The 20,661-nt window shown below is 49.7% G+C and overlaps 1 protein-coding gene across 1 annotated transcript in view; it reads right to left on the reverse strand.

Moving 5' to 3' along the window:
* ARHGEF26 (Rho guanine nucleotide exchange factor 26) overlaps window positions 1–20,661 on the reverse strand; it is a 29,414-nt gene that overhangs the window by 6,823 nt on the left and 1,930 nt on the right. The window contains exons 2-9 of the mRNA XM_071438215.1: window positions 20,065–20,101; window positions 18,045–18,190; window positions 14,048–14,104; window positions 11,550–11,710; window positions 5,559–5,711; window positions 5,010–5,139; window positions 3,807–3,881; window positions 2,540–2,629 (exon numbers count right to left, since the gene is read on the reverse strand). Of these exons, the coding sequence (XP_071294316.1) occupies window positions 2,540–2,629; window positions 3,807–3,881; window positions 5,010–5,139; window positions 5,559–5,711; window positions 11,550–11,710; window positions 14,048–14,104; window positions 18,045–18,190; window positions 20,065–20,101 (849 nt within the window). The remainder of the gene's footprint in view (window positions 1–2,539; window positions 2,630–3,806; window positions 3,882–5,009; window positions 5,140–5,558; window positions 5,712–11,549; window positions 11,711–14,047; window positions 14,105–18,044; window positions 18,191–20,064; window positions 20,102–20,661) is intronic.

The following is a 20,661-nucleotide window of genomic DNA, read 5'->3' on the forward strand; positions in this document are numbered from 1 at the left end:
GGGAGCAGAGGTGACACCCCTGTGCCAGTGTCACTGGGAAAGAGGGGACATGGGAGTGTCCCTGGTACCTCAGGGCTGCTCTGGCAGCAGAGGTGACACCCCTGTGCCAGTGTCACTGGGAAAGAGGGGACATGGGAGTGTCCCTGGTAGCTCAGGGCTGCTCTGGCAGCAGAGGTGACACCCCTGTGCCAGTGTCACTGGGAAAGAGGGGACATGGGAGTGTCCCTGGTAGCTCAGGGCTGCTCTGGCAGCAGAGGTGACACCCCTGTGCCAGTGTCACCAGGACAGGCGGGCAGGGTGTACAAAGCCCCCTCACCTGGGAGGTGCAGGTGCAGCCTTGTTCCTTCCTCACCCTGGTGTGCTCTCCTTGGCAGCACCACAGGAAGGTTCCATGGCCCTGCTGTTCTCCCCAAGGTCTCAGCTGCGTGTCAGGCTTCACTGGAAATGGCTGGTGAGGGACCCTACAGCTCCTCTCTTTATCCAGCTCGTGTGGCTGGAGCAGGAGCTCCCTCTCTCCCCAGCTGAGGGCCAACACCTGCAGCAGCTGCACCAGAGGATCTGAGCTGCCTGATGTGAAGATTTGCCTTCATTAACCCAAATTATTCCCAGCTGCAGGAGACCCAGAGCCCACAGGAGGCCCTCTTGTTCCTCTGGGCCAGGAAGATGGAGGGAAGGAGGGAGGGAGATGTGGGACTGCACTGGCCACACAGACCCCTGTGAGGCTGCCCCCAGACAGACACCAAGGTGATGGACACAACTGCCTCTTTTCCCCTCATTTTAGCACCTCTCACACACTTTAACAACATCCCCCCATGCAGTTTGGCAGCTGCCTCCCCCATTCTGCATGAGCTGGCTTTTTGTATCTGCTAATCCCTGGCCAAGCCAGCTGCAGCCTGCCTGTACCTGTGAGCCAAACCCCGTGCTGGGACTGAGACCTCACTGCTAAAGAACAAACACCGACTCCCTAAAACAAACCCCACAACTTCTCTTGTGCAAAAGATGCAAAATTGAGGAACAAAAACTGCTGAAACTTAATTAAAAATTGAATTCCACAGTTGAGCCATGTACACAAGCACCACGAGATTTGAGTCACTTCCCTTGGGTTCCCATGAAGCTCTCCACAGTTACATCTAACTAAATAATAAACAAATCTCCAAAACTCTGTGAGACTGGGCAAGAACAGAAATACTTTAACTAATTTATAATGGCTATAAAACAGAATTACAGTCCCATGATGATTGGTTTACAAGCAAAAAATACTTTTAAAAGTTCTATTTGAGGATGAACAAAAAATTCCTCTAATCTGTACTCCAAATGAGTTCATCCCATTTTCCTAATTGACTCTCTTCCAGAAACAGCTTGGTTTTACTTCAAGTTTTCCTTAATTGCCAAAGGAGCAATCACGTGCACCATGTCCCTGCTGCAGAAAAGAGGCTCTCAGAAGTGAAAAATGCCTTTAACCAGAGCTGGGCTTCCCTGCCCTGGGGCCTGAGGGGCTGCAGGGCTGGGGCTTGGATGCAAAATGGGAAATCTCACAGAAAAGCAGGGAAAGACAAAGCCCCAGGGCAGGAGGGGTCACCCAGGAGCCACAGAGGGACAGAGAGGGATGGGCAGGGCAGAGGGACCCAGACCCCGAGGGAACCTTGGAGCAGCTCAGCCCCCACGCTGGGCTGGACTCACTGAAGACTTGAGTCTGGTACCACCCACCAGGAAATGCTCTGGTGTCACTTGCCCAGAAATGTTGTGCTTGTTGCTGCTGTTGCTATAAGCAAATATTATCACTATCAATTTTTAGACAAAATTTGAGAATAAAAATACTTTAGGCCAGTTGAAAATATCTTTTTGGAGGCAGAATTTGCCCCAAGCCTGACCCAGGGCCTTTCAAGAGCTGTGCTTTTAAAACCATGAACCAACGTCCACTCACTACATGCCTGATAATGAAACTATCTTCTCCCAAAAGAATCCTCATTGTGTTATGGTATCAGACATGAATTATAGAAATACAGACATCAAAGACAGAAATGAGATTGCAGCAAACATGGACTAGAAACAATAAATGTACTTGAAGAAAGTCCAATAAACCTCCCCTACCTATGAGCGGGTCTGCTGGTGTTTCCTACAAAAGACTGATAGTACAGGAAGGTTTTAATGGCAACCTGTGATATCCCACCCTTCAGGGGAAGGACAAACACCCCCTGGACCCTTCCCTGGCCTGGAAGTGTTTCCCAGGCACACCTTTCCCATCAAGTACATAAGGAAAACTGAGCAGTGAGCAGCAGCCTTTGGCCTCTTTCCTAACACCAAAATCTTCACAGCAGCCTTATATTTACAGCAAAGAATACTCTACACTCAGTATTTATTCAAAATCCCTTGTGCTGTAGCATCACCTTCTAATAAAATTAAAATACTCGACCAAAAGTTTTAACTTCTGCCATGCCTCAACAGCTCACTTTGCAAGAATCACTGTGGGATATGACCATGCTGGGGAAGTTCCCCCGTTCACTGTCCTGGCTGGTCAGGACCATGCTCCTCACCCTACCTTGATTTTGAATTCCAGCTGGGAGTTAATGGTGTACATCATCTCCGTCCTCTCCATCTTGCGGGCGCCCTCGTTGCACAGACGCACGAGCTGCAAACGGGACAGGGCTGAGCAGGGCCTGCAGCACAGCCTGCAGCTCCCTGGGGAGCACAGGGCACTGCTGGGGCACACAGGGCACTGCTGGGGCACACAGGGCACTGCTGGGCACAGGGCACTGCTGGGGCGGCACAGGCACTGCTGGGGCACACAGGGCACTGCTGGGGCACACAGGGCACTGCTGGGGAGGCACAGGGCACTGCTGGGCACAGGGCACTGCTGGGGCACACAGGGCACTGCTGGGGCACACAGGGCACTGCTGGGGCACACAGGGCACTGCTGGGGAGGCACAGGGCACTGCTGGGGAGGCACAGGGCACTGCTGGGGAGGCACAGGGCACTGCTGGGGCACACAGGGCACTGCAGGGACACAGGGCACTGCTGGGGAGGCACAGGGCACTGCTGGGGAGGCACAGGGCACTGCTGGGGCACACAGGGCACTGCAGGGACACAGGGCACTGCTGGGGAGGCACAGGGCACTGCTGGGGAGGCACAGGGCACTGCTGGGGAGGCACAGGGCACTGCTGGGGCACACAGGGCACTGCAGGGACACAGGGCACTGCTGGGGCACACAGGGCACTGCTGGGGAGGCACAGGGCACTGCTGGGGAGGCACAGGGCACTGCTGGGCACAGGGCACTGCAGGGCACAGGGCACTGCTGGGGAGGCACAGGGCACTGCAGGGCACAGGGCACTGCTGGGGCACACAGGGGCACTGCTGGGGCACCCCCACCTCAACGTGGTGTTTGCAGGGCCACGGTGACCAGGGCTGGCCCCGTGGCTGCACTGCTCCCAGCTCCCCCTGACCCCAGTGATCCCACAGGAACCCCATAATTTGTGATTCTCCAGGGGGAACAAAGGCTCAGTCCCAGTTCTGGCTGAGCAGGGCCACTGCTCTGACCCAGGCTGATGATCAGCTCCAAACACACACCCTCCTCCCAGCTGGATTCACTTCCCCCATGGTTCCCCCACACACCCAGAATCACCACGGTATCGTCCACTTTGGGATCTCTTCCCAAGTAGGAGCCAGTAATTCTGCACAAACCCAATCCCCAGTGCCCTTCCTTAAATACAACAATGCAGAACCTTCAGTGCTCCTCCTGCCTGCAGTATTTATGCATGGAAAACATCCATTTTTCCCGGGAAGTACTCAGGAATGACTTGAGAACATACCTTGCTGACTTCCTTCAGAGCCTGTTTGCAGTTCTCATATTTTGCTGAATCCTTGGGAGTTTTCTGGCAAATAGTCTGGAACAAAACATCAGTTACTTCAGAGGACCAAGCAGCACAGACTGCAACCCACAGAGATTTCACATCTGAACTGAAATCCAGGAGCTGAATCACAGCTGTGGACTGAGATAAAGAGGGAGCACTGGTCACTTGGTCACACTAAGGAATGCCTCCCTGCAAAGGTTTGGGAACAAAGTGATGAAAAACCTCTCAAGAGAAGGTTTATACAACCATCTCCATACAAGAAACAAACCTGAAAGAGTGGGAAATAAAATGCTTGATTTGATTGTTTAGATTATTTCAGCTAAAGAGGGGAAGGAGGTATAGGGAAAAAAAAAAAAAAACCAAGAAGGGGAAGGCATCCTCAGTGACACTCTGCAGGAATACTGGATTATTATTCCATTTTTACCTAGAAATGTACTTCAGAGAAGAGAGAATTCAATATCCATGAATGAGTTAACTGTCCACGTGATCAAATTACTCAGTGCTCAATTTAAAAATATACAGAACAAAATTATCAGTTCTGTTTTGGCTCCTGCCAGTGCTGGAATCTGAGCCTGATCACAATCTGCACTCCTGCTGGTGGTCCAGCTCCTCACCTAGTGCTGGCACCTTAACTGAAATGCCCCAGCTCCTGCTGTGAATTCTGCCTGACAAACATCCCTGGCACTTCCATCACTCTCCCTGAGTCCCTGGTCACTGCACAGGCAGGGACAGCTCAGTGCCACTCACACACAGCTCCCTTGGGAATGGAGTCCATCCTTCAGCTTCCCAGAGCATTCCCTGCCTAAGGGCCCTCACCCTTCCTACAGGACAGCAGGTCTTGTTTTTCAGCTGCAGGGTTCATTCCAGTCCTAGCACTACATACAATTCCTGGGCTGGCTCCTCCTGAGTTTCAGAACCATTCTGACCCTTTATTGTACAATTTTCTCACTAGAACATCCAAGTATTTAACTTGTGAATGGGGGAGCAGGAGGGCCCAGTCCCAGTCAGCAAACAAATGCAGCAGGACCCCATAATCCACAGCCAGGAGTGGTGTAAGGGAGAGGGCAGGAAGAGACTGGAGAGACCAGAACTGAGTACGAGGGAATGTTATGAGAGAGTGTGAGAACAAGCAGCAGCAAAGAGGGAAGCAGGGGCTCTCACATCCATCAGCAGGGGCAGACGAGTGACCCTCTGCATGGGGAGGATGAGGAAGGAGATCATGGGCAGGTTCCGGCAATCCTCGTGGGACTCGATCCGGGACAGCACCTCCTTAAACGCTGGGTTTGTGGCTCTGGGGGAAAGAGGATGAAAGAATTCAACGGGATGTTCTACCAAATGATCGTGTGAATTGCTGCATTTTAAATAAACCATGATTTTATAAAAGGAAGTGTGAATTGCAGGAGTCAGACCACCCCAGCCTTCAGCATTATATCCTCAGATCCAGCAGCCCCAGCACTGACACTAAAGCTCAGGAGCCACCACCCCTGGCTGTGAGGGCAGAGCCAGGTGTGGCACACAGGGAGGGCCCCTGTCACACTGTGTGACACTGAACTGTCGGGTGAGGGGAGCGTGAGCCATGACCGGGCAGGAGGGGGCTGGCCCATGCCCTCGGAGGAGGCGGAGCAGGGACAGCCCAGCCTGGCTGGGAGGCACGGGTGCACCCAGAGTCCCCCAGCGCCGTGTGCCCTGCAGGAGGCTCTCCATGCTCACAGCAGTCTCTGCAGGGTGCGCTGCTGGTACACCTCGTTGGTGCAGTACTTCACGTAGGGGTCGAAGGTGGAGCCCGCGTGCCTCGCCACGATGTCGCTGATGTCCTCGATGAAAATGTTGTTCTGGTGCCTGGCCTCCAGCTCCTCAAAGAACCTGGGGGGTTAACATCAACTGCTCACCTTTACATGCAAACAGCATCTTCCTCTCACAACATTCCCCTGACACAACCCAGTCAGCCACCGATGCCAGCTGGGCTGGCCTGGGACAGGGCAAGGCCGTCCCTCCTTTGGCAGGGCAGCGAGGGCAGTGCTGGCAGGACACAGCCCCAAGGGCGCGGGTCACGGCCCCAAGGGCGCGGGTCACGGCCCCAAGGGCGCGGGACACGGCCCCAAGGGCGCGGGACACGGCCCCAAGGGCGCGGGACACGGCCCCAAGGGCGCGGGACACGGCCCCTGGCAGCTCAGCAGCAGCACTGGCACAGCCACTTCCCACTCCCCCACTGCCACAACCAAACAGCACCACTGAGCTGGTCAGACCAGAATTTCCAGAAACAGAGTTGGAAAAGAAATGAAACGACTTCATACACAAATTAACACATTTCCTCTTGCAATTAAAGGCAGCACAGCACCAGAAGTGCTCGATGGAGTACAGGTATGTGGGGCTGTTGAGCCAAGGACAAAGCCATGAGGTGGTGCTCCACATCCTGCAGCCCTCCACTGGAACCAAGCAGGGACTGGAAGCGCTGAAAATGGGCACAGAACCCAGAATCCTGAGCTGGCTCTTCCCCTGACCATGCCTGCTCTGACAGCTTCCCTGCTGTCTGTCTGTCCCACACGAGAGCCTCTGGCCACTGGATGCCTCCCACTGCTTTCGGCACTCCCAGTGCTCCACAAGCACAAGCCCTGATTTCCATGATGCTCACTGGAAATCCCCCAGTGTCGGGGTGGAACAGCTCACAGATCACCTCTGCAGGTCACCCCTCACACATGAACAGCTGTCCTGGCTGAAGCCTTTGTACATCAGCATTCACTGCAAGAACCCTCAACTCCCTGGAGTCAACAAGTTCATACAAAAATTCTCATCCAGCACAGAAAATATTAAGGAAATACTTAGAACACATGAGCTCACATTAAGCTCCAATATTTTGAAATCTGCTTTATTTAATTTCAGCCCCTTATTCAACTTTTTAATCACTAACACTGGCTCTTCAAATCTGCCCCCTTTTTCAAGTGATGCTCTCCACAGTTTGCTTTACAAACACACCTCAAACATGCTAGAGGAGCAGAACAGGCTGAGCAGCAGCTGACTGTGTGCAGCAACAGAGCTTAACTAAATTAAGGCACTCTCCAGGTGTGTTTAGAAGCAGCTACTGCCCTGAGTGGCTGCCAGGCTCTCAGTGGGTCAGCCAGAGCCACCACAATCAAGTGGATTTTGGTCTGGTTTTGTTTTTGTGACAGTTCTGACACAGGAACTGCAGATGGACTGGCTGATAAACAGGGCTCTGCCTGCAAGTGCTGGGCACAATTTGTCACAGCCCTGCAGGCAGAGCCTCCAGCACCTCCTGCCCCCACGCAGCCCCTCCAGGGCACAGCACATCCTGAGCTGCCACAGACCTGTCCTGTGCTGTGGGTTTGGGTTTAGTGCCAGCACCAGCCCCAAGGGGCACATAAATAATAAAATTACAGAAAAAAGAGCCTGTAAGTATGGAGTCTGCAGTGTCTCAGGAGGCACAGCAGAGCCCCATCCCACACTGGGATCTGTTTCTCTCTGCTCAGACATGTTCATGGCTGGGAGAGCCTCCCACTGTTGCCAATTGCCTTTGCTCAGGAAATGAGGAAATCCAACATTTCCTCCTGTGTTATGGCACATTGACAAGGTGTTGGACCCTGCTGGGCCACAGCTTCCACCTTTAGAATTTATCTGGTGCTTCATCAGCGACATCATCAGAGACAGTCCCAGTAAAGACATGGGAGAGTCGAAGACAGGAAAAAAAAAAAAAAAAGGGAAAAGAAAGACAAAGAGGAGCAGTTTATCAAAGTCCCACCTCCCAATATGTCCCATAAGGAAATCCTGCATCAAAGTTTGAATCAAAAGCTGTAGTTTTCCATATCCAATCTGCTAATTATTAGATACAATTGGTGAACCAGACACATCATAAACCCCTTCACTTACAATTTTAGGATAGATTCTGCCACAGAGCTCAAGACTGAGGGATGGAATGATTCCATTCAATTTAACCAACAAGGAATTTGCTGTGATGTGTGCAGCTATTTTTGCTGAATGTCAGAAGGATTTACTTCAAACATCTCTTTGTTAAATCCAGGACTTTTCTGGTTAAAGTTAGATCCAACTCAGAGAAAGTCAAGCAGCATTGGAGGACAGAATTTGATTTCCCTCATCCTGTACTGTTTAAAAGAACCATCCACTCTGCAACACTCCTGAAGGCCGAGGGACAAATTCAAAAAGCAGGTTGAGCTGCAGGTGCTGCTGGCAGCAGCAGGGACAGAAACCTGGGGAGGGGCAGCAAGCAGAATTCAGCCTCTTCCCCCTGGAGATAGGAGCTGTGATATGTGCAGCTGTTACCAGAGTAACAACTGCCACCTTGAGATAACTTCAGCCAGAAGTAACAAAGATTTCTGATGAACCTCTCCAAATCTGAACTTTCTCATCAGGAACACAAGCTGAGCATCTGCAACATTATTGTTATTTAGGGAAGGGGAGGGGAATTTAAAATAGTAAAAATAGGAAAAATAGTATTATTTCCATAGAATTTTCATGCTGAATCAAAATCAGTTTTTATAAAATAAAAAAGGCTGGAGAGAGGGTGATTAAAGTGCAGAACTGAAATCAGTCTGAGTTCCCACAGTCTCAATAATGGGAGCCAAGCCACAGGCACACAGACAGAACTGTAACAGCCAGGCCAGCAGACTCAGAGCCCCCAGGGCAGCGTTCAGTGGGCACTGGCCAGGCAGGAGCAGCTGCCCCTGTGCCCAGCCCACAGCCCAGGCCTGTCCCACCAGCAGCCACTGCCTCTGCAGCTGTTCCTGGAGCCCTGGCAGAAACCCAGGGCAGGGAGAGGCCACAGCAGCCCTGCCAAGACAGGGAGATTCCCCAGAGAGCAGGAAGGTGCCCACAGCCCCTGGGACCTGCAGGACAACAAATGTCCATTCAGCCAATAAACACACCCAGACACGCTGGGAACACCCAGAGCCATGGGAATGTCTGCCAAGTCATGAACCCATCACAACCAGGGTGCTCAGTCCTGGCATTCTGTGACTAAGGCAGAGTTTAAAACCTGACAGAATCTGTTAAAATGGTTTTGTCAGGATCTTTTTCTGCCAATGCTGCTCTGGTATCACAGAAGCATTTGCCCTTTGCTGGCCTAATGGCAGAGAAGGCACAAATGCTAAAGCTTTCCTTCTTCCTATAAACTGGGGATCTGACCCTGCAGACCAGCTGCTCCTGAAGACTAGAAAATTCGAAAAAAAAGAGAAAATTCCCTAATTTCCCTGGGACTCCTCTTTCCCCAGAGAGGCTCCTGGGGAGCTGTGTGACCTGACAGTGAATTTCTCAGGCTGCATTCCTGCCTCATTCCTGGCTGAGCTGCTCCCTGGCATCCCCACAGCCCAGTCCAGCAGCTCCTGACCAGGGCTGGAGCAGTGAGAGTTTGGGTTCCAGCACATCACACAAGGGCCACTGAACTGCAGCCCTCTGAAGCCACCTTCCAGGAGTTTCCACAACCACACACAGCAGCGCTGCACAGGTCATTCATCTCCACTCCTCTGCCACAGACACTCCAGGGAGCTCCCAAAGGCTGAGACAGGCTCTGCTCTCTGCATTCTGCTTCCAACAAAGGCAGCTTTGTTCCCCCAGGAATGCCCTGTCAGGCACTACAGGCCCATCCTGGTGTTACTGGAGAGTTTCCATTAAACATGTTCCAAGTCCAAGTTCCTAGACAGAGGCTTTAAGCAGTTCCAACTAAAGGTTTTTATAAAGTATTTCTATCAGCTCAGGTTCTTCAGCTCACCAAACTTTTGTCCAAGCAACCAAACCCACTGGTAACTCCACTCATACTCAGGTTTTGTACCAAGCAAAGGCTGTTCCAAAACCAGCAGAATGGGACAGATGCTCCATTTTATAACAAAAGGGTGGATCTTGCTACTTTGAAACACCTTGAAAACGAGAAAGCAGCAGTTTGGAGACACCAAGCTGGTATCTGGTTTAAAATCACTTCCATTGTTTACAGAAATGACGTTGCTCAAAGCCAGCACAAAGTTTTGGTTTAGTTTAACAGTATTGCAAAACTTGGAAATAAATTATGTTTTCATTTATGTTTAAAAAGGAGTTATGACTTCTGATTTTACCCCAAGTCATAAAAACCCAAGTTCTTAAACCATCAGACTTCACAGACAAGAAAGAATAAGATTATAATTCTAGGCTAATGTGGTATTTTTCCATTCTTTTTTGCTCCTCTCCCTCCCACTTCCTTTGAAGACTATTAATCAAAAGGGATGCTAGAGCTCCCCTAAGAGTGCTGCCCTCCCCACCCCCACTGTCCCTTACTTTTACACCTCACACTTTGTGTAAGGAGCACCTGTAAAAGGAAATTCTCCTTGCAAATAAAGCCTTTGATGAGCTGCACTCCCTGACACCAGTGCCACCAGACTGGGGTGGCTCTGGGGCCACACAAGCCCCAGCCTCTGGCAAAGACCCCAACTGCAAGAGACAAAGAAAGGGGGTTGGCAGGGAGGAAGGAAGGGTGCCCAGCCAAACCCAAACGTTCTCCTGCTCTGCAGCTCCTGAAATGGGTTTGCACTTGACACAGCACATCAGCTCCAAAAAACAAGAACTTCTGCTGCATGAACTTCAGAGGACAAAAGTCAAACTGCTGCACAACAGATGCCAAATTCCACAGACTTTGTGGTGTCTCAGAGAAAAAAGCCAAGAAATGACTTTACTGTGACTGGGGACCTTCCCAAGTTCCACCGAGGTACACGAGGGTTTAATGCTGAAGAATTCACAAAGGGGACAAAAGAAGGAGAAACAAAATAAAAACCCATTCAGAATCCTTGTTCAACCTTCAGCCCCCCTTCTGAAAGGAGGCCAATATTTCTCTGTTCCACAGGTAAAGAGATCCATGTAAAGCTGTACAGAGCTACAGCTGTGAGCACTCAGTACCTTCACAAGCCACTGCAGCCACTGTGCTCGCTGCAGACTGCAGACCAGGGCCAGGAAAAGCAACACAGACAGTCTGATGCTTTACTTATGTGGAATACATGGTCCACCTGCTGCTGTGAACAGAGCAAATTGCAAGGAAGCCAAGCCACATCCAGCAGCTTTGTGAAAGAGAGTGTGAAGTACTCAGAGAGCACATACATATGCATGTCCTGGATTAAATAACACTGGCAGTAATTACCAGTCAGCAACAAGACTTCCCTGCACTTGTATCATGTAGGATCTGCCATTTCCTCCTCTCTGGGCACTATCTGCAGTGTGTCTGTTCCCCTGGCTGCAGACTGAAGGAATGTGCCCCAAAGCAGCAGCAGCAGCAGAGCAGGGATGGCCGTGGCAGCAGAGCCAGGCCCTGGTGCTCACCCAGGGGTGACAGTCCCAGGCACAGCCTCTGCACACCTGGCACCAGCCAGCTCTCCAGGGCAAGCATGGAGCCCCAGCTGCAATTCAACTGCTCAGCAGGGCAGACTAAGGACCAGGTCTGGATGCCTGAGCAGCATTTAGCCCAGAACTGCTCAGATTTGAAGGATGCTGATTTCCACTACCATTCACTCTGTGCTTTCCTTCCCTCCCATTCTCAGACACAAATCCCAGGCCAGCCCTGCTCACATTCCTGTGCAGATCTCTGCCCACCTTCAAAGCAGCTGGAGTTTTGGAAGGAGTGCCCACCACTAAAATGGCTAACTCAGTGTCCAAAGAGAAACTGCTGCTATGCTGAAGGATGCACAGCTCTGGTAAATACAGGAATGCCACACTTACTTTTTGCTTGCTTCATAAACATCCGTGATGTTGGAGAAGAGGTGGTGGCTCTCTGTTTTGGTCATTGTGAGGCTCAGTTCCCTGGAATTTTTAAACATCCGGATCAGAATCTCCAGGCTCAGCAAATAGGAGTGCTCAGAAGATATCACCTCAAATATTGCCTGCAAAGTGAAGGGGGAAAAGAAGAGACTTACTAGTGACTGGGCTTTTTTTCCTTAAAAACAAAAAGAAAATGTTGAGCAGGGGTGCAAAGCAAAGTTTTGGATGTAAGCTAGATATTATGACTTAAATATTCATCTCTATAATAGTTGCATCATTTATTATAAATAAGTTATTTAATACTAGAAAAAAAGTTTTTGTTAACAAGTCTATATTCAGAGTTTTCAATGCAACTGCAAACCAGGAGACTGAAGAGAATTCAGCAGAGGAGTGACCCCAAGAGCACAGGAGTGGAGCAGGCTGAGGTCCCTGGTGGAGCTCTTCCCAAAGTCATCAGCACAGGCAGGAACGGAGCAGACACTTTGAGGGAATCACCTCACCATGAGCCCAGCACATTCTGGAGAACAAGAACCAGAGCAGGGCGCCTGACACACACCCAGGGCTGGGGCAGCTCCCTGGAGCCTGCTGGGCACTCCTGGGGGGCACCTGAGGCCACACTGGGGCTCATCTGCACCAGACCAGGCTCAGGGACATGAACCCCAAGGACAGGTACACTCTTGGGGGGCCACGGGCACCCTGCAGCTGCTACACACATACACAGGGTCTTAGGCTTGCAAGGAAACACCTACTGAAAATGATTTTAGTTCAAACCAGTCTGTGACACATTTTCTTTAGCCAAAATATGCACAGAGATCCATGTCACTAACAGATTCTGAAAGATGGGATGTGTATGAAGACAGGACATGGACATTAATCAAGGCAAAAGACAAATATATTTTTTTGTAGTGACAATGTATATAACTATCTATTTGTTGTTATATTTGTTATATTATATGTTGTATACACTGCAGTGACAATGTATACAACTATACAATCTAATAGGCTCTAAAAAGCAATTCAAGGAACAGATAAAGAATAAATGATAAAAGGCAGTTTAAAAGAAATACAGCAAGAGCATGAATTGGTAATGTAACTACAGCTTAAAAATATTTATCTAGGCTCCCACTGAAAGAACTGGCCTCTCAAATTCAAATTGAAAACCCTCAGGCATGAAAATATTTTTTGGTAACATTGAAGACTTTACATTTAAAAGGAATCCAAAGAACATGTTCTTTTTGAAAGGATGCAAGTATGGCTCCAGGAAACACAGACTAAGGGCTCCTAAAGGACATCACTGAAATACATGCCTTGTCTCAAAAGCTTCCCAGCAGGAGGAGGCTGAGCTATGTCCTGAAGAGGAAAGAAGACACTGGCACAGCCTGCCATGGTAGGTAATGCTGCAGGGCCCCCAGCCAAGCCCTGCTTGCTGTGGAGGGACACACCTGGGGAGGAGCTGCAGGGACACAGCTGCCCTGGCCAGGCCAGGCTTGGCAAGCTCCCCTGGCCTGGGACAGAGCCCCTGCAGGCAGGAAGGGGGGCACAGCACAGGGAGAGGACACAAGGAGCAAAGGGGACGAGGAAAGTGGATGAACAGGACACAAGGAGCAAAGGGGAAAAGGAAAGTGGATAAAGAGGACACAAGGAGCAAAGGGCAAAAGAAAGTGGATGAAGAGGACACAAGGAGCAAAGGGGAAAAGGAAAGTGGATAAAGAGGACACAAGGAGCAAAGGGCAAAAGAAAGTGGATAAAGAGGACACAAGGAGCAAAGGGGAAAAGAAAGTGGATGAAGAGGACACAAGGAGCAAAGGGGAAAAGAAAGTGGATGAAGAGGACACAAGGAGCAAAGGGGAAAAGAAAGTGGATGAAGAGGACACAAGGAGCAAAGGGGAAAAGGAAAGTGGATAAAGAGGACACAAGGAGCAAAGGGCAAAAGAAAGTGGATGAAGAGGACACAAGGAGCAAAGGGCACGAGGAAAGTGGATGAAGAGGACACAAGGAGCAAAGGGCAAAGAGAGAACAGACAAGACCCTGCTGCTGCTGCTGCTGCCATCAGGGAGCCCTGCCCTGCTGCAGGGCTCCAGCAGGCACACCCCGTGCCCAGCACTGCCCACAGGGGCAGGTACAGCCCAGGGGCTCTGTAAAAGCTGCTCTTTGCTCCCCACTGCTGTGGAAGCTCCTGTGCCACGTCCCCTCTCTGTGAGCTGGAGTTACTGCCACCCCTTCCCTGGCACAGCAGTGATGCTGGTGCTGCCAGGCTGGAGCAGCCCAGGAGCCCTGGCATGGACACAGGCACCTCAGCACACTCTGGGCTCATTTTTTCTCCCTGGGCAGAGAGGAGACTTCACTGGAGAGCAGGAAGGCAAGCAATGAACTCTTATCAAGGTCTCCTTATCAACACCCAGAGCACCGAGCCAGGCGTGCAGTGCAGCCCTGAGCAGCAGCCCCAAAGCACAGAGTACCTCCTGTCTCTTCCTTTCCTCCTGGCTGATGGCTTCTGACAGGCCATTCTTCTTCACCTACAAAGACAAATCAATCGATATTTTAATACCTTTTGTGGGAAAATGTGATTAAAAAGAGAGACAGGACTATCAAAACCCAGAGAGCAAAGCACCAAGGAGGGCCTAGCTCTACAGGAATTCTAAACACAGGACCAGGTCAGGAGGGACACCAGGGCAAGGGAAGGGAAAGGGCCACAGCACCACACACATGGAAGGCCCTGCTCTCTTTGTGGAGCAGAGGCACATCACAGACCCCAGACCCCACACCCATTTCTGCCAGTCTTCTCCAAAAGCTCCTAACATGCTATACCAACAGCTTTCTCTTCTTGCTCCACCTGCTCCCTGGCATTTTAAAGGATATATTATTCCTCATTTTATTCCTGCACAGCAGGCCCCACAATGCTGGACAGCAGGAAGAAGGAGGTGCCACACTCTGGTCTGCACACCAAAGTACAGAGTCACAGGTAAATGCCTGTGAAGTTACATCAACATTCCAGTGTGGGAGCCACTATCCTCTGGAACACAACTGCCAGACTCCCACAGCACCACGAGCAGACACTTCTGGATGCTGAGCAAGAGCTAATTAGATGGCTTCTTATTTAACAATTAAAGTACATCTTAATCAGGAGCCTGAAAGCTTCAGAGCATTCCTGAGGAAGTGCAATGGCACTGAAAGGTGCAATGTAACTTTTTTCTGGATGCAGTGGAAGAGTTTTCTAAAAATACACCAACACAGGAAATAGCTAGGAACACATCCCCCAGATTTCAGTGCTCCCTGTTAATTAACACAGACACTGCCAGACAGCAGGGAGCTCCACGGGCACCTGCTGAATTCCTGCTCCAAACTGCAGCTGGCACACACAGGTGTGTCCCACTAAGCACACACGAATTCAGGGCACATGAACTCACAGCCAAGGGCCCAGCCTTGCACTCCCCACCAACAGCAGCACTTCCAAAAGACAGAGGCCCAGATATGGAGACTGCTTTGGCCATTTCGGCCAAAGAAAATTCAATACCTAATTTTGATGTGTCCAAAATGTTTAGGCTGAAATAATGTAAAAAAAAATCACGTGTGATACTAAGCAAACAAAAACTTCATTTAAGATTAGAACATGATCAGAAGGAATGAGGAGGCCCAACATCACTGCTATTAACACTGGACTGGCTTTTCCCCAGCAATGACTGATTCAACCATGGAGGTGAGAAGCAAAGGATGAAAGGAGGACAGGTGAACTCAAGTCAGGGACAAAAAGTTCCTTCAAAACAAGGAGGTGCTGAAAGGGGGAACTCACCAGGAATCTACTGAGTGGCTGCACCACAGCCAAAGTGACCACAAGTGCCTGGATATGCAGGCACTCTATGCATATATGCCCCTTTCTCTATGGGGAGAGAAAGGGGAGCCCGTGCAGACATCAGCCCTGAAGGGCCCAGAGAGTCACACCAGGGGTCTGGGCTGGTACCACAGAGGGGAGGCAACCCTGGACAGTGACCCTGTGAGTGGCCCTGGACAGTGACCCTGTGAGTGGCCCTGGATGGACACAGCCCTGGACAGTGACCCTGTGAGTGGCCCTGGACAGTGACCTGTGAGTGATCCTGGACAGTGACCTGTGAGTGACCCTGGATGGACACAGCCCTGCACAGTGACCCTGTGAATGGCCCTGGAATGACACAGCCCTGGACAGTGACCTGTGAGTGGCCCTGCACAGTGACCTGTGAGTGGCCCTGGATGGACACAGCCCTGCACAGTGACCTGTGAGTGGCCCTGGATGGACACAGCCCTGGACAGTGACCCTGGACAGTGACCCTGGACAGTGACCTGTGAGTGGCCCTGCACAGTGACCTGTGAGTGGCCCTGGATGGACACAGCCCTGCACAGTGACCTGTGAGTGGCCCTGGATGGACACAGCCCTGGACAGTGACCCTGGACAGTGACCCTGGACAGTGACCTGTGAGTGGCCCTGGAAGGACACAGCCCTGGACAGTGACCTGTGAGTGGCCCTGCACAGTGACCTGTGAGTGGCCCTGCACAGTGACCTGTGAGTGGCCCTGGAAGGACACAGCCCTGCACAGTGACCTGTGAGTGGCCCTGCACAGTGACCTGTGAGTGGCCCTGGAAGGACACAGCCCTGGACAGTGACCTGTGAGTGGCCCTGCACAGTGACCTGTGAGTGGCTCCCTAAAGCCACTCACAGCAGTTGATTTTTACATGAATGAGAAACCAGTCACATCTGAGATAACACATGTGAATACACTTCAGGAAGACAAACACCCTTTTCTATTCCTGTTCTCATGAAGAATTTTCGCTCTCCGTACCTGAAGGGCACCACCCTCAAGCACAGCGTGGTGGGAGCTGCAGCCCTGCCAGGGCAGCCTCCTGCAGCGAGGGGATCCCTCTGCCCCCTCCTTCCCAGCACAGGCACTGCTCATAAACACCAGAGGCATTCTCCCCCTCCTTTCCTAGCACATGCTGAAACCCAGGACTGACATTTTCCAGCTGACTTCCTGCAACAACTCCAGACTCACTTCTGAACTTCTTAATACACATTGACAGCATGTAATTTTTCCAGAGTTATAAACACAGTCACTATGAGTCTCACATTCCCAGATTTTGTTTTCTCCATGCCTTCTCCCATATACTCCCCACTTCCAATCTTGCAAATCAAATACAGACAGTGCACAAGTTTGTGTGTGAGGAGCAGTAAAGAACAAGTTGGTTCTGTAAGTGAAGCACAGCACAGAAGAGTTCTCCTCCTGAGATGGTCTTCATGCTATTTCTGTCTCAAAGCAAATTAGTGTTTTGAAATTATCATTATTATTACTAAATAGCATTCCTTCCAAAATACCTCAGCTGTTGAACATTTAACTGCTAGTTTGCCCAGAAGGCAGAAAAAACAATTTGACTTCATTATAAACACTTTTTTTTTGCAACATGAAGCCAATGAACTGTATTTTAAGTATTTGATTGTTGGAAAAAGAAAATTAAAGCACATATTTACAAAACCACATTGTCTTGCCTTCTTTATAATTACTGAATCAGAGAGATTCACCTTTCAATACTTTAAAGTGCAAAGGGTCACCAGCATCTGTAAGACAGCTCTGCTAATGAGACCATCTAACCAGCCTTTGGGGAGCTCCCTGAGGCTTAACCCCTCATTTATTGGGATATACAGAGCTGATGGTCAATTACTCCAGGTGATCTTATTATAGCATAAGCTCTCTAATGCCTGAGATGAGCATCTACAACATTCCACAAGTTATGTTAACAAAAAACAACCCCAAACCCTTCATTATAGGGATATCCCTCCAGAAGCCACAGAAATGGTCCAAGAATAACCCCGGAAACACAGAATTTTTATGCTTCCTTCAGTCCCAAAATCACATGCACAAGAAAGAGCTGTGGCAGTACCAGCTGCTCTCAGGAGTCTGTCAGGTTATGGGCAGGGAAGGCAGTGAGACTGCAGCCCTGAGCAGAACAGCTGAATTGACTTTGTTTGACGATGCTGCTCTGCCAAGGCCCTGCAGACACTTCCCAGCCTGTGCAAGGGACAGCACAGCACCACCAGCTCTGCTCTCCACTTCTCAAAATGCTTTCCATTAAACATCTGCACTCGAGCCAGCCTAAGAGCTGTGTGCAGTGATTTAGAACAATTCAGCAGCAACTTGTTTGTAACTAACTGAAGCCTTTCTTTAGTATAATTCACCCTTTTAGTGAACTCACACAACCCTTTTTTTAATGAATCAGTAAAGTTGAGTCTTTGCCAAATACAGGACTCTAAAATGAACTTGATTTCATTGTTTTTTATGTGAAACAAAGACCAGTAACTGACTGGGACCTCCATGTTGTTCTTATGAGGTGAAAAAGATGATGAGAAATTTCAGCCAGAAACTCCAGCAAGCGAGTAAGAGAAGACTTTGCTTCAACCCACCCTGAGATCCTGTCCCTGGCCATCCAACTCACCACAGAGAGCTGGCTCCACGTCGACCTCAGGGGCTTATAGTGAAAAACAACCTTGTCATCCAACTTCTGCTCTTGGGGCTCAGACTCTTCATCGGAATCTATGTCCAGAGCTTTTTCCTTATAGTTCTGATATAATACAGCATTTTCTGTCAATAACAACAGTGTGTCAGTCGTTGCTAGAAAGTTAGTTTAGTTGCTCTCATAAAAATTTAAAGTAACATTTAAACAATGAAAGAAACCAAAGTGTCACTGTGCTGCTCACACTCCATGAGACAAAGATAGCAACTGATCTGGGCTGGACAATGGTGCAGTACAGCGACAATGGATCACTGTACCCAAAGATCCTCCCAGACCGAATTAAAGAACAGATGTGGCCTTTGTCAAGAAAAAAAATAGCAAACAATTTTTTCTTCCTTGGTTTGCTGCACCCAGTTCTGTAATTAACCAGCAATCAGAAAACAGGATTGTGTGTCAGTGGAGCAGCCACTGATCTGCAGGTCTCACTATTTTCATGTTCAGGAAAAGCACACTGCCAGGCCAACCCTTCTTCTGTCAACTCTAAATACTGTCTTCACATTTCACTGTTTCCCAGTTTCAGAGATCTGAGGTCTGAACTATTCCAAAAGAAAGTTAAAAGCCTGTCTGAGTAAGCAGGAGGCCTATGAACCTTCAGACCAAATACACTCCTGGCGTATTTGACTTGTGCCATCATTAATTCAGAACTATCAGTGGCAAAGGAACACAGGCATGGAGCACTCCCACTGCTTCCCAACCTCCCTGGCCACACACCCCTGGCAACAGCAATGAGCAAGGACAGAAATTCAACACCACACAAACCCACAGGCCAATTCAGCCATGAAGCAGGCAGGCTCTGAAAGGTACTTTTAGATGGGCCAGGTTTTGGATAACACCCAATCTTCCCCTACAAGAGAAAGGGGAACTGAAGTGGAAGTTTGGCTGCTCCAGGCAGGACCCCAACTCCTGCAGTCTCTCACCTGGCTGGGTGGGTCTGTCCCACCTGCTCACACCAGGTGTGGCCTTCGGAGCAGCTTTTGGGGAAGGGCCTGTCGAGTTTATACACTTTTAACTGAGGAAACTGTGACAGCAACTGAATTGTGGGAGGCATTCCAGAGAAAGTTATTAGCTGGGATCATCCAAGACAGACAGGACCATTGGAAGAGAATCCAGAAATCATCAGGAGATAGCATGAGAATAAAAATAAAGAGTAGGAAAGGGGATGATGCAAAGAGAACACAGCGGGAAGCTCTGAAAACAGAAACAGGAGGAAGGTAACACAGCAGCTGAGATGACCTCAAAGAAGCATTAAACAGGGAAAAGCCAATAGAGTAGCAGTTATTGTAGCAGAACTTCTGTGGACTCATCATAGATGTTTTCTTGTTGAAATATCAGGAAAAGCAGCAAACTTGGCAAACCCAGAATTAACGAGTACCACAAAAATACAGCTCCACAGACAGTGTTTTTCTGGCACTTATATCTGAAGCCTAAGTAGCAAGAAATGAAAATGCTTGCTCAGCCCAAGGGTTGAGGCCAGCACCCCCAGCTGATGAGAAGGCACAGACAGCTGAGTGAGCCCCAGCCCAGGGTAATGAGTCAGGTGTGTGCTGCAGGGAGGGCCCAAACCCCCAATGGATCAAATGTCCTGCACCTGGGCACGGCCCCAGGAACAGGCAGGAGGGCAGTCCCACCTCCAGGAGCTAACTGTGGAACTGCACAGAGCTGTCAGGGCTGAGGCAAACACAGCCAACAGCTCAGGCTTTGGGAGGGAGAGGAGTTTAAGCGGAAAAGAAGCCCTTGACACACCTTTTTAGTCTGCCACTTCATAGTCTTTAAAATAACCCTAAGGTAGGTCTAGGGCCAAAATTATAGTCCCACATCTCAGCTGCATTACTGAAAAAGAAGGTACCGAGTCTTTGACTCCATACAAAGGAAGTGTGCAAAACAATAGTGAAGTTCATTTCCCTTGGGAGTTATTAACAGGTCTGGACAGAACAGGACTCACCTTCCCCATCGAAGGTCCCTTGTCCTTTCAGCATCTTCTGCAGATCATTTTAAGAGAAAAGAGAGATATGTTAGAAGGAGGAGAATGCAAAATAATCACAGTAACAAGAATGTCTGTTTTATTCAAGACTTGGGCACCAGATCAACAGGGCCTAATCTGTAAACTTCATGTGCTGGATAAGAGTTCAGTAAAAACAATGGTGTCACCAGAGAAAGTGAAAAGCTACCCCAGTTTCATTTCTCTCATGCCTTGTTTAGATGTATTTTCCCTGTGTTTCAAAAACACACTACACTGGCTGGAGAGGGGTTCAGTGAGCTGAGCTCATCCCTCTGTCCCAGGGCTGCCTGCAGAGGCACAGCACTGAGAGCTGCCCTTCCCCTCTGCAAACAAAACCACTCTGAGCGCTTTGTAAAGGAGCCTTCTGAGAGCACAACAAACCCCTGAAATAAAACAGCTGCTCTCGTGCAACAAGGCCCAGGGCCCAAGAGTCTATTTCATAAAACACTACTTGCAGAGAACTCTGGAAGGACAACACAGTTTCATGTCCTCCTATCTTAAACTTAACTCACTGTTTTAAGTCTACTACCAAACCAAGCC

This window comes from Agelaius tricolor, unplaced genomic scaffold (genome assembly GCF_023055355.1).
Source record: "Agelaius tricolor isolate 1412-34295 unplaced genomic scaffold, bAgeTri1.0.p SCAF_12, whole genome shotgun sequence".
In the NCBI taxonomy this organism is placed as follows: domain Eukaryota; kingdom Metazoa; phylum Chordata; class Aves; order Passeriformes; family Icteridae; genus Agelaius; species Agelaius tricolor.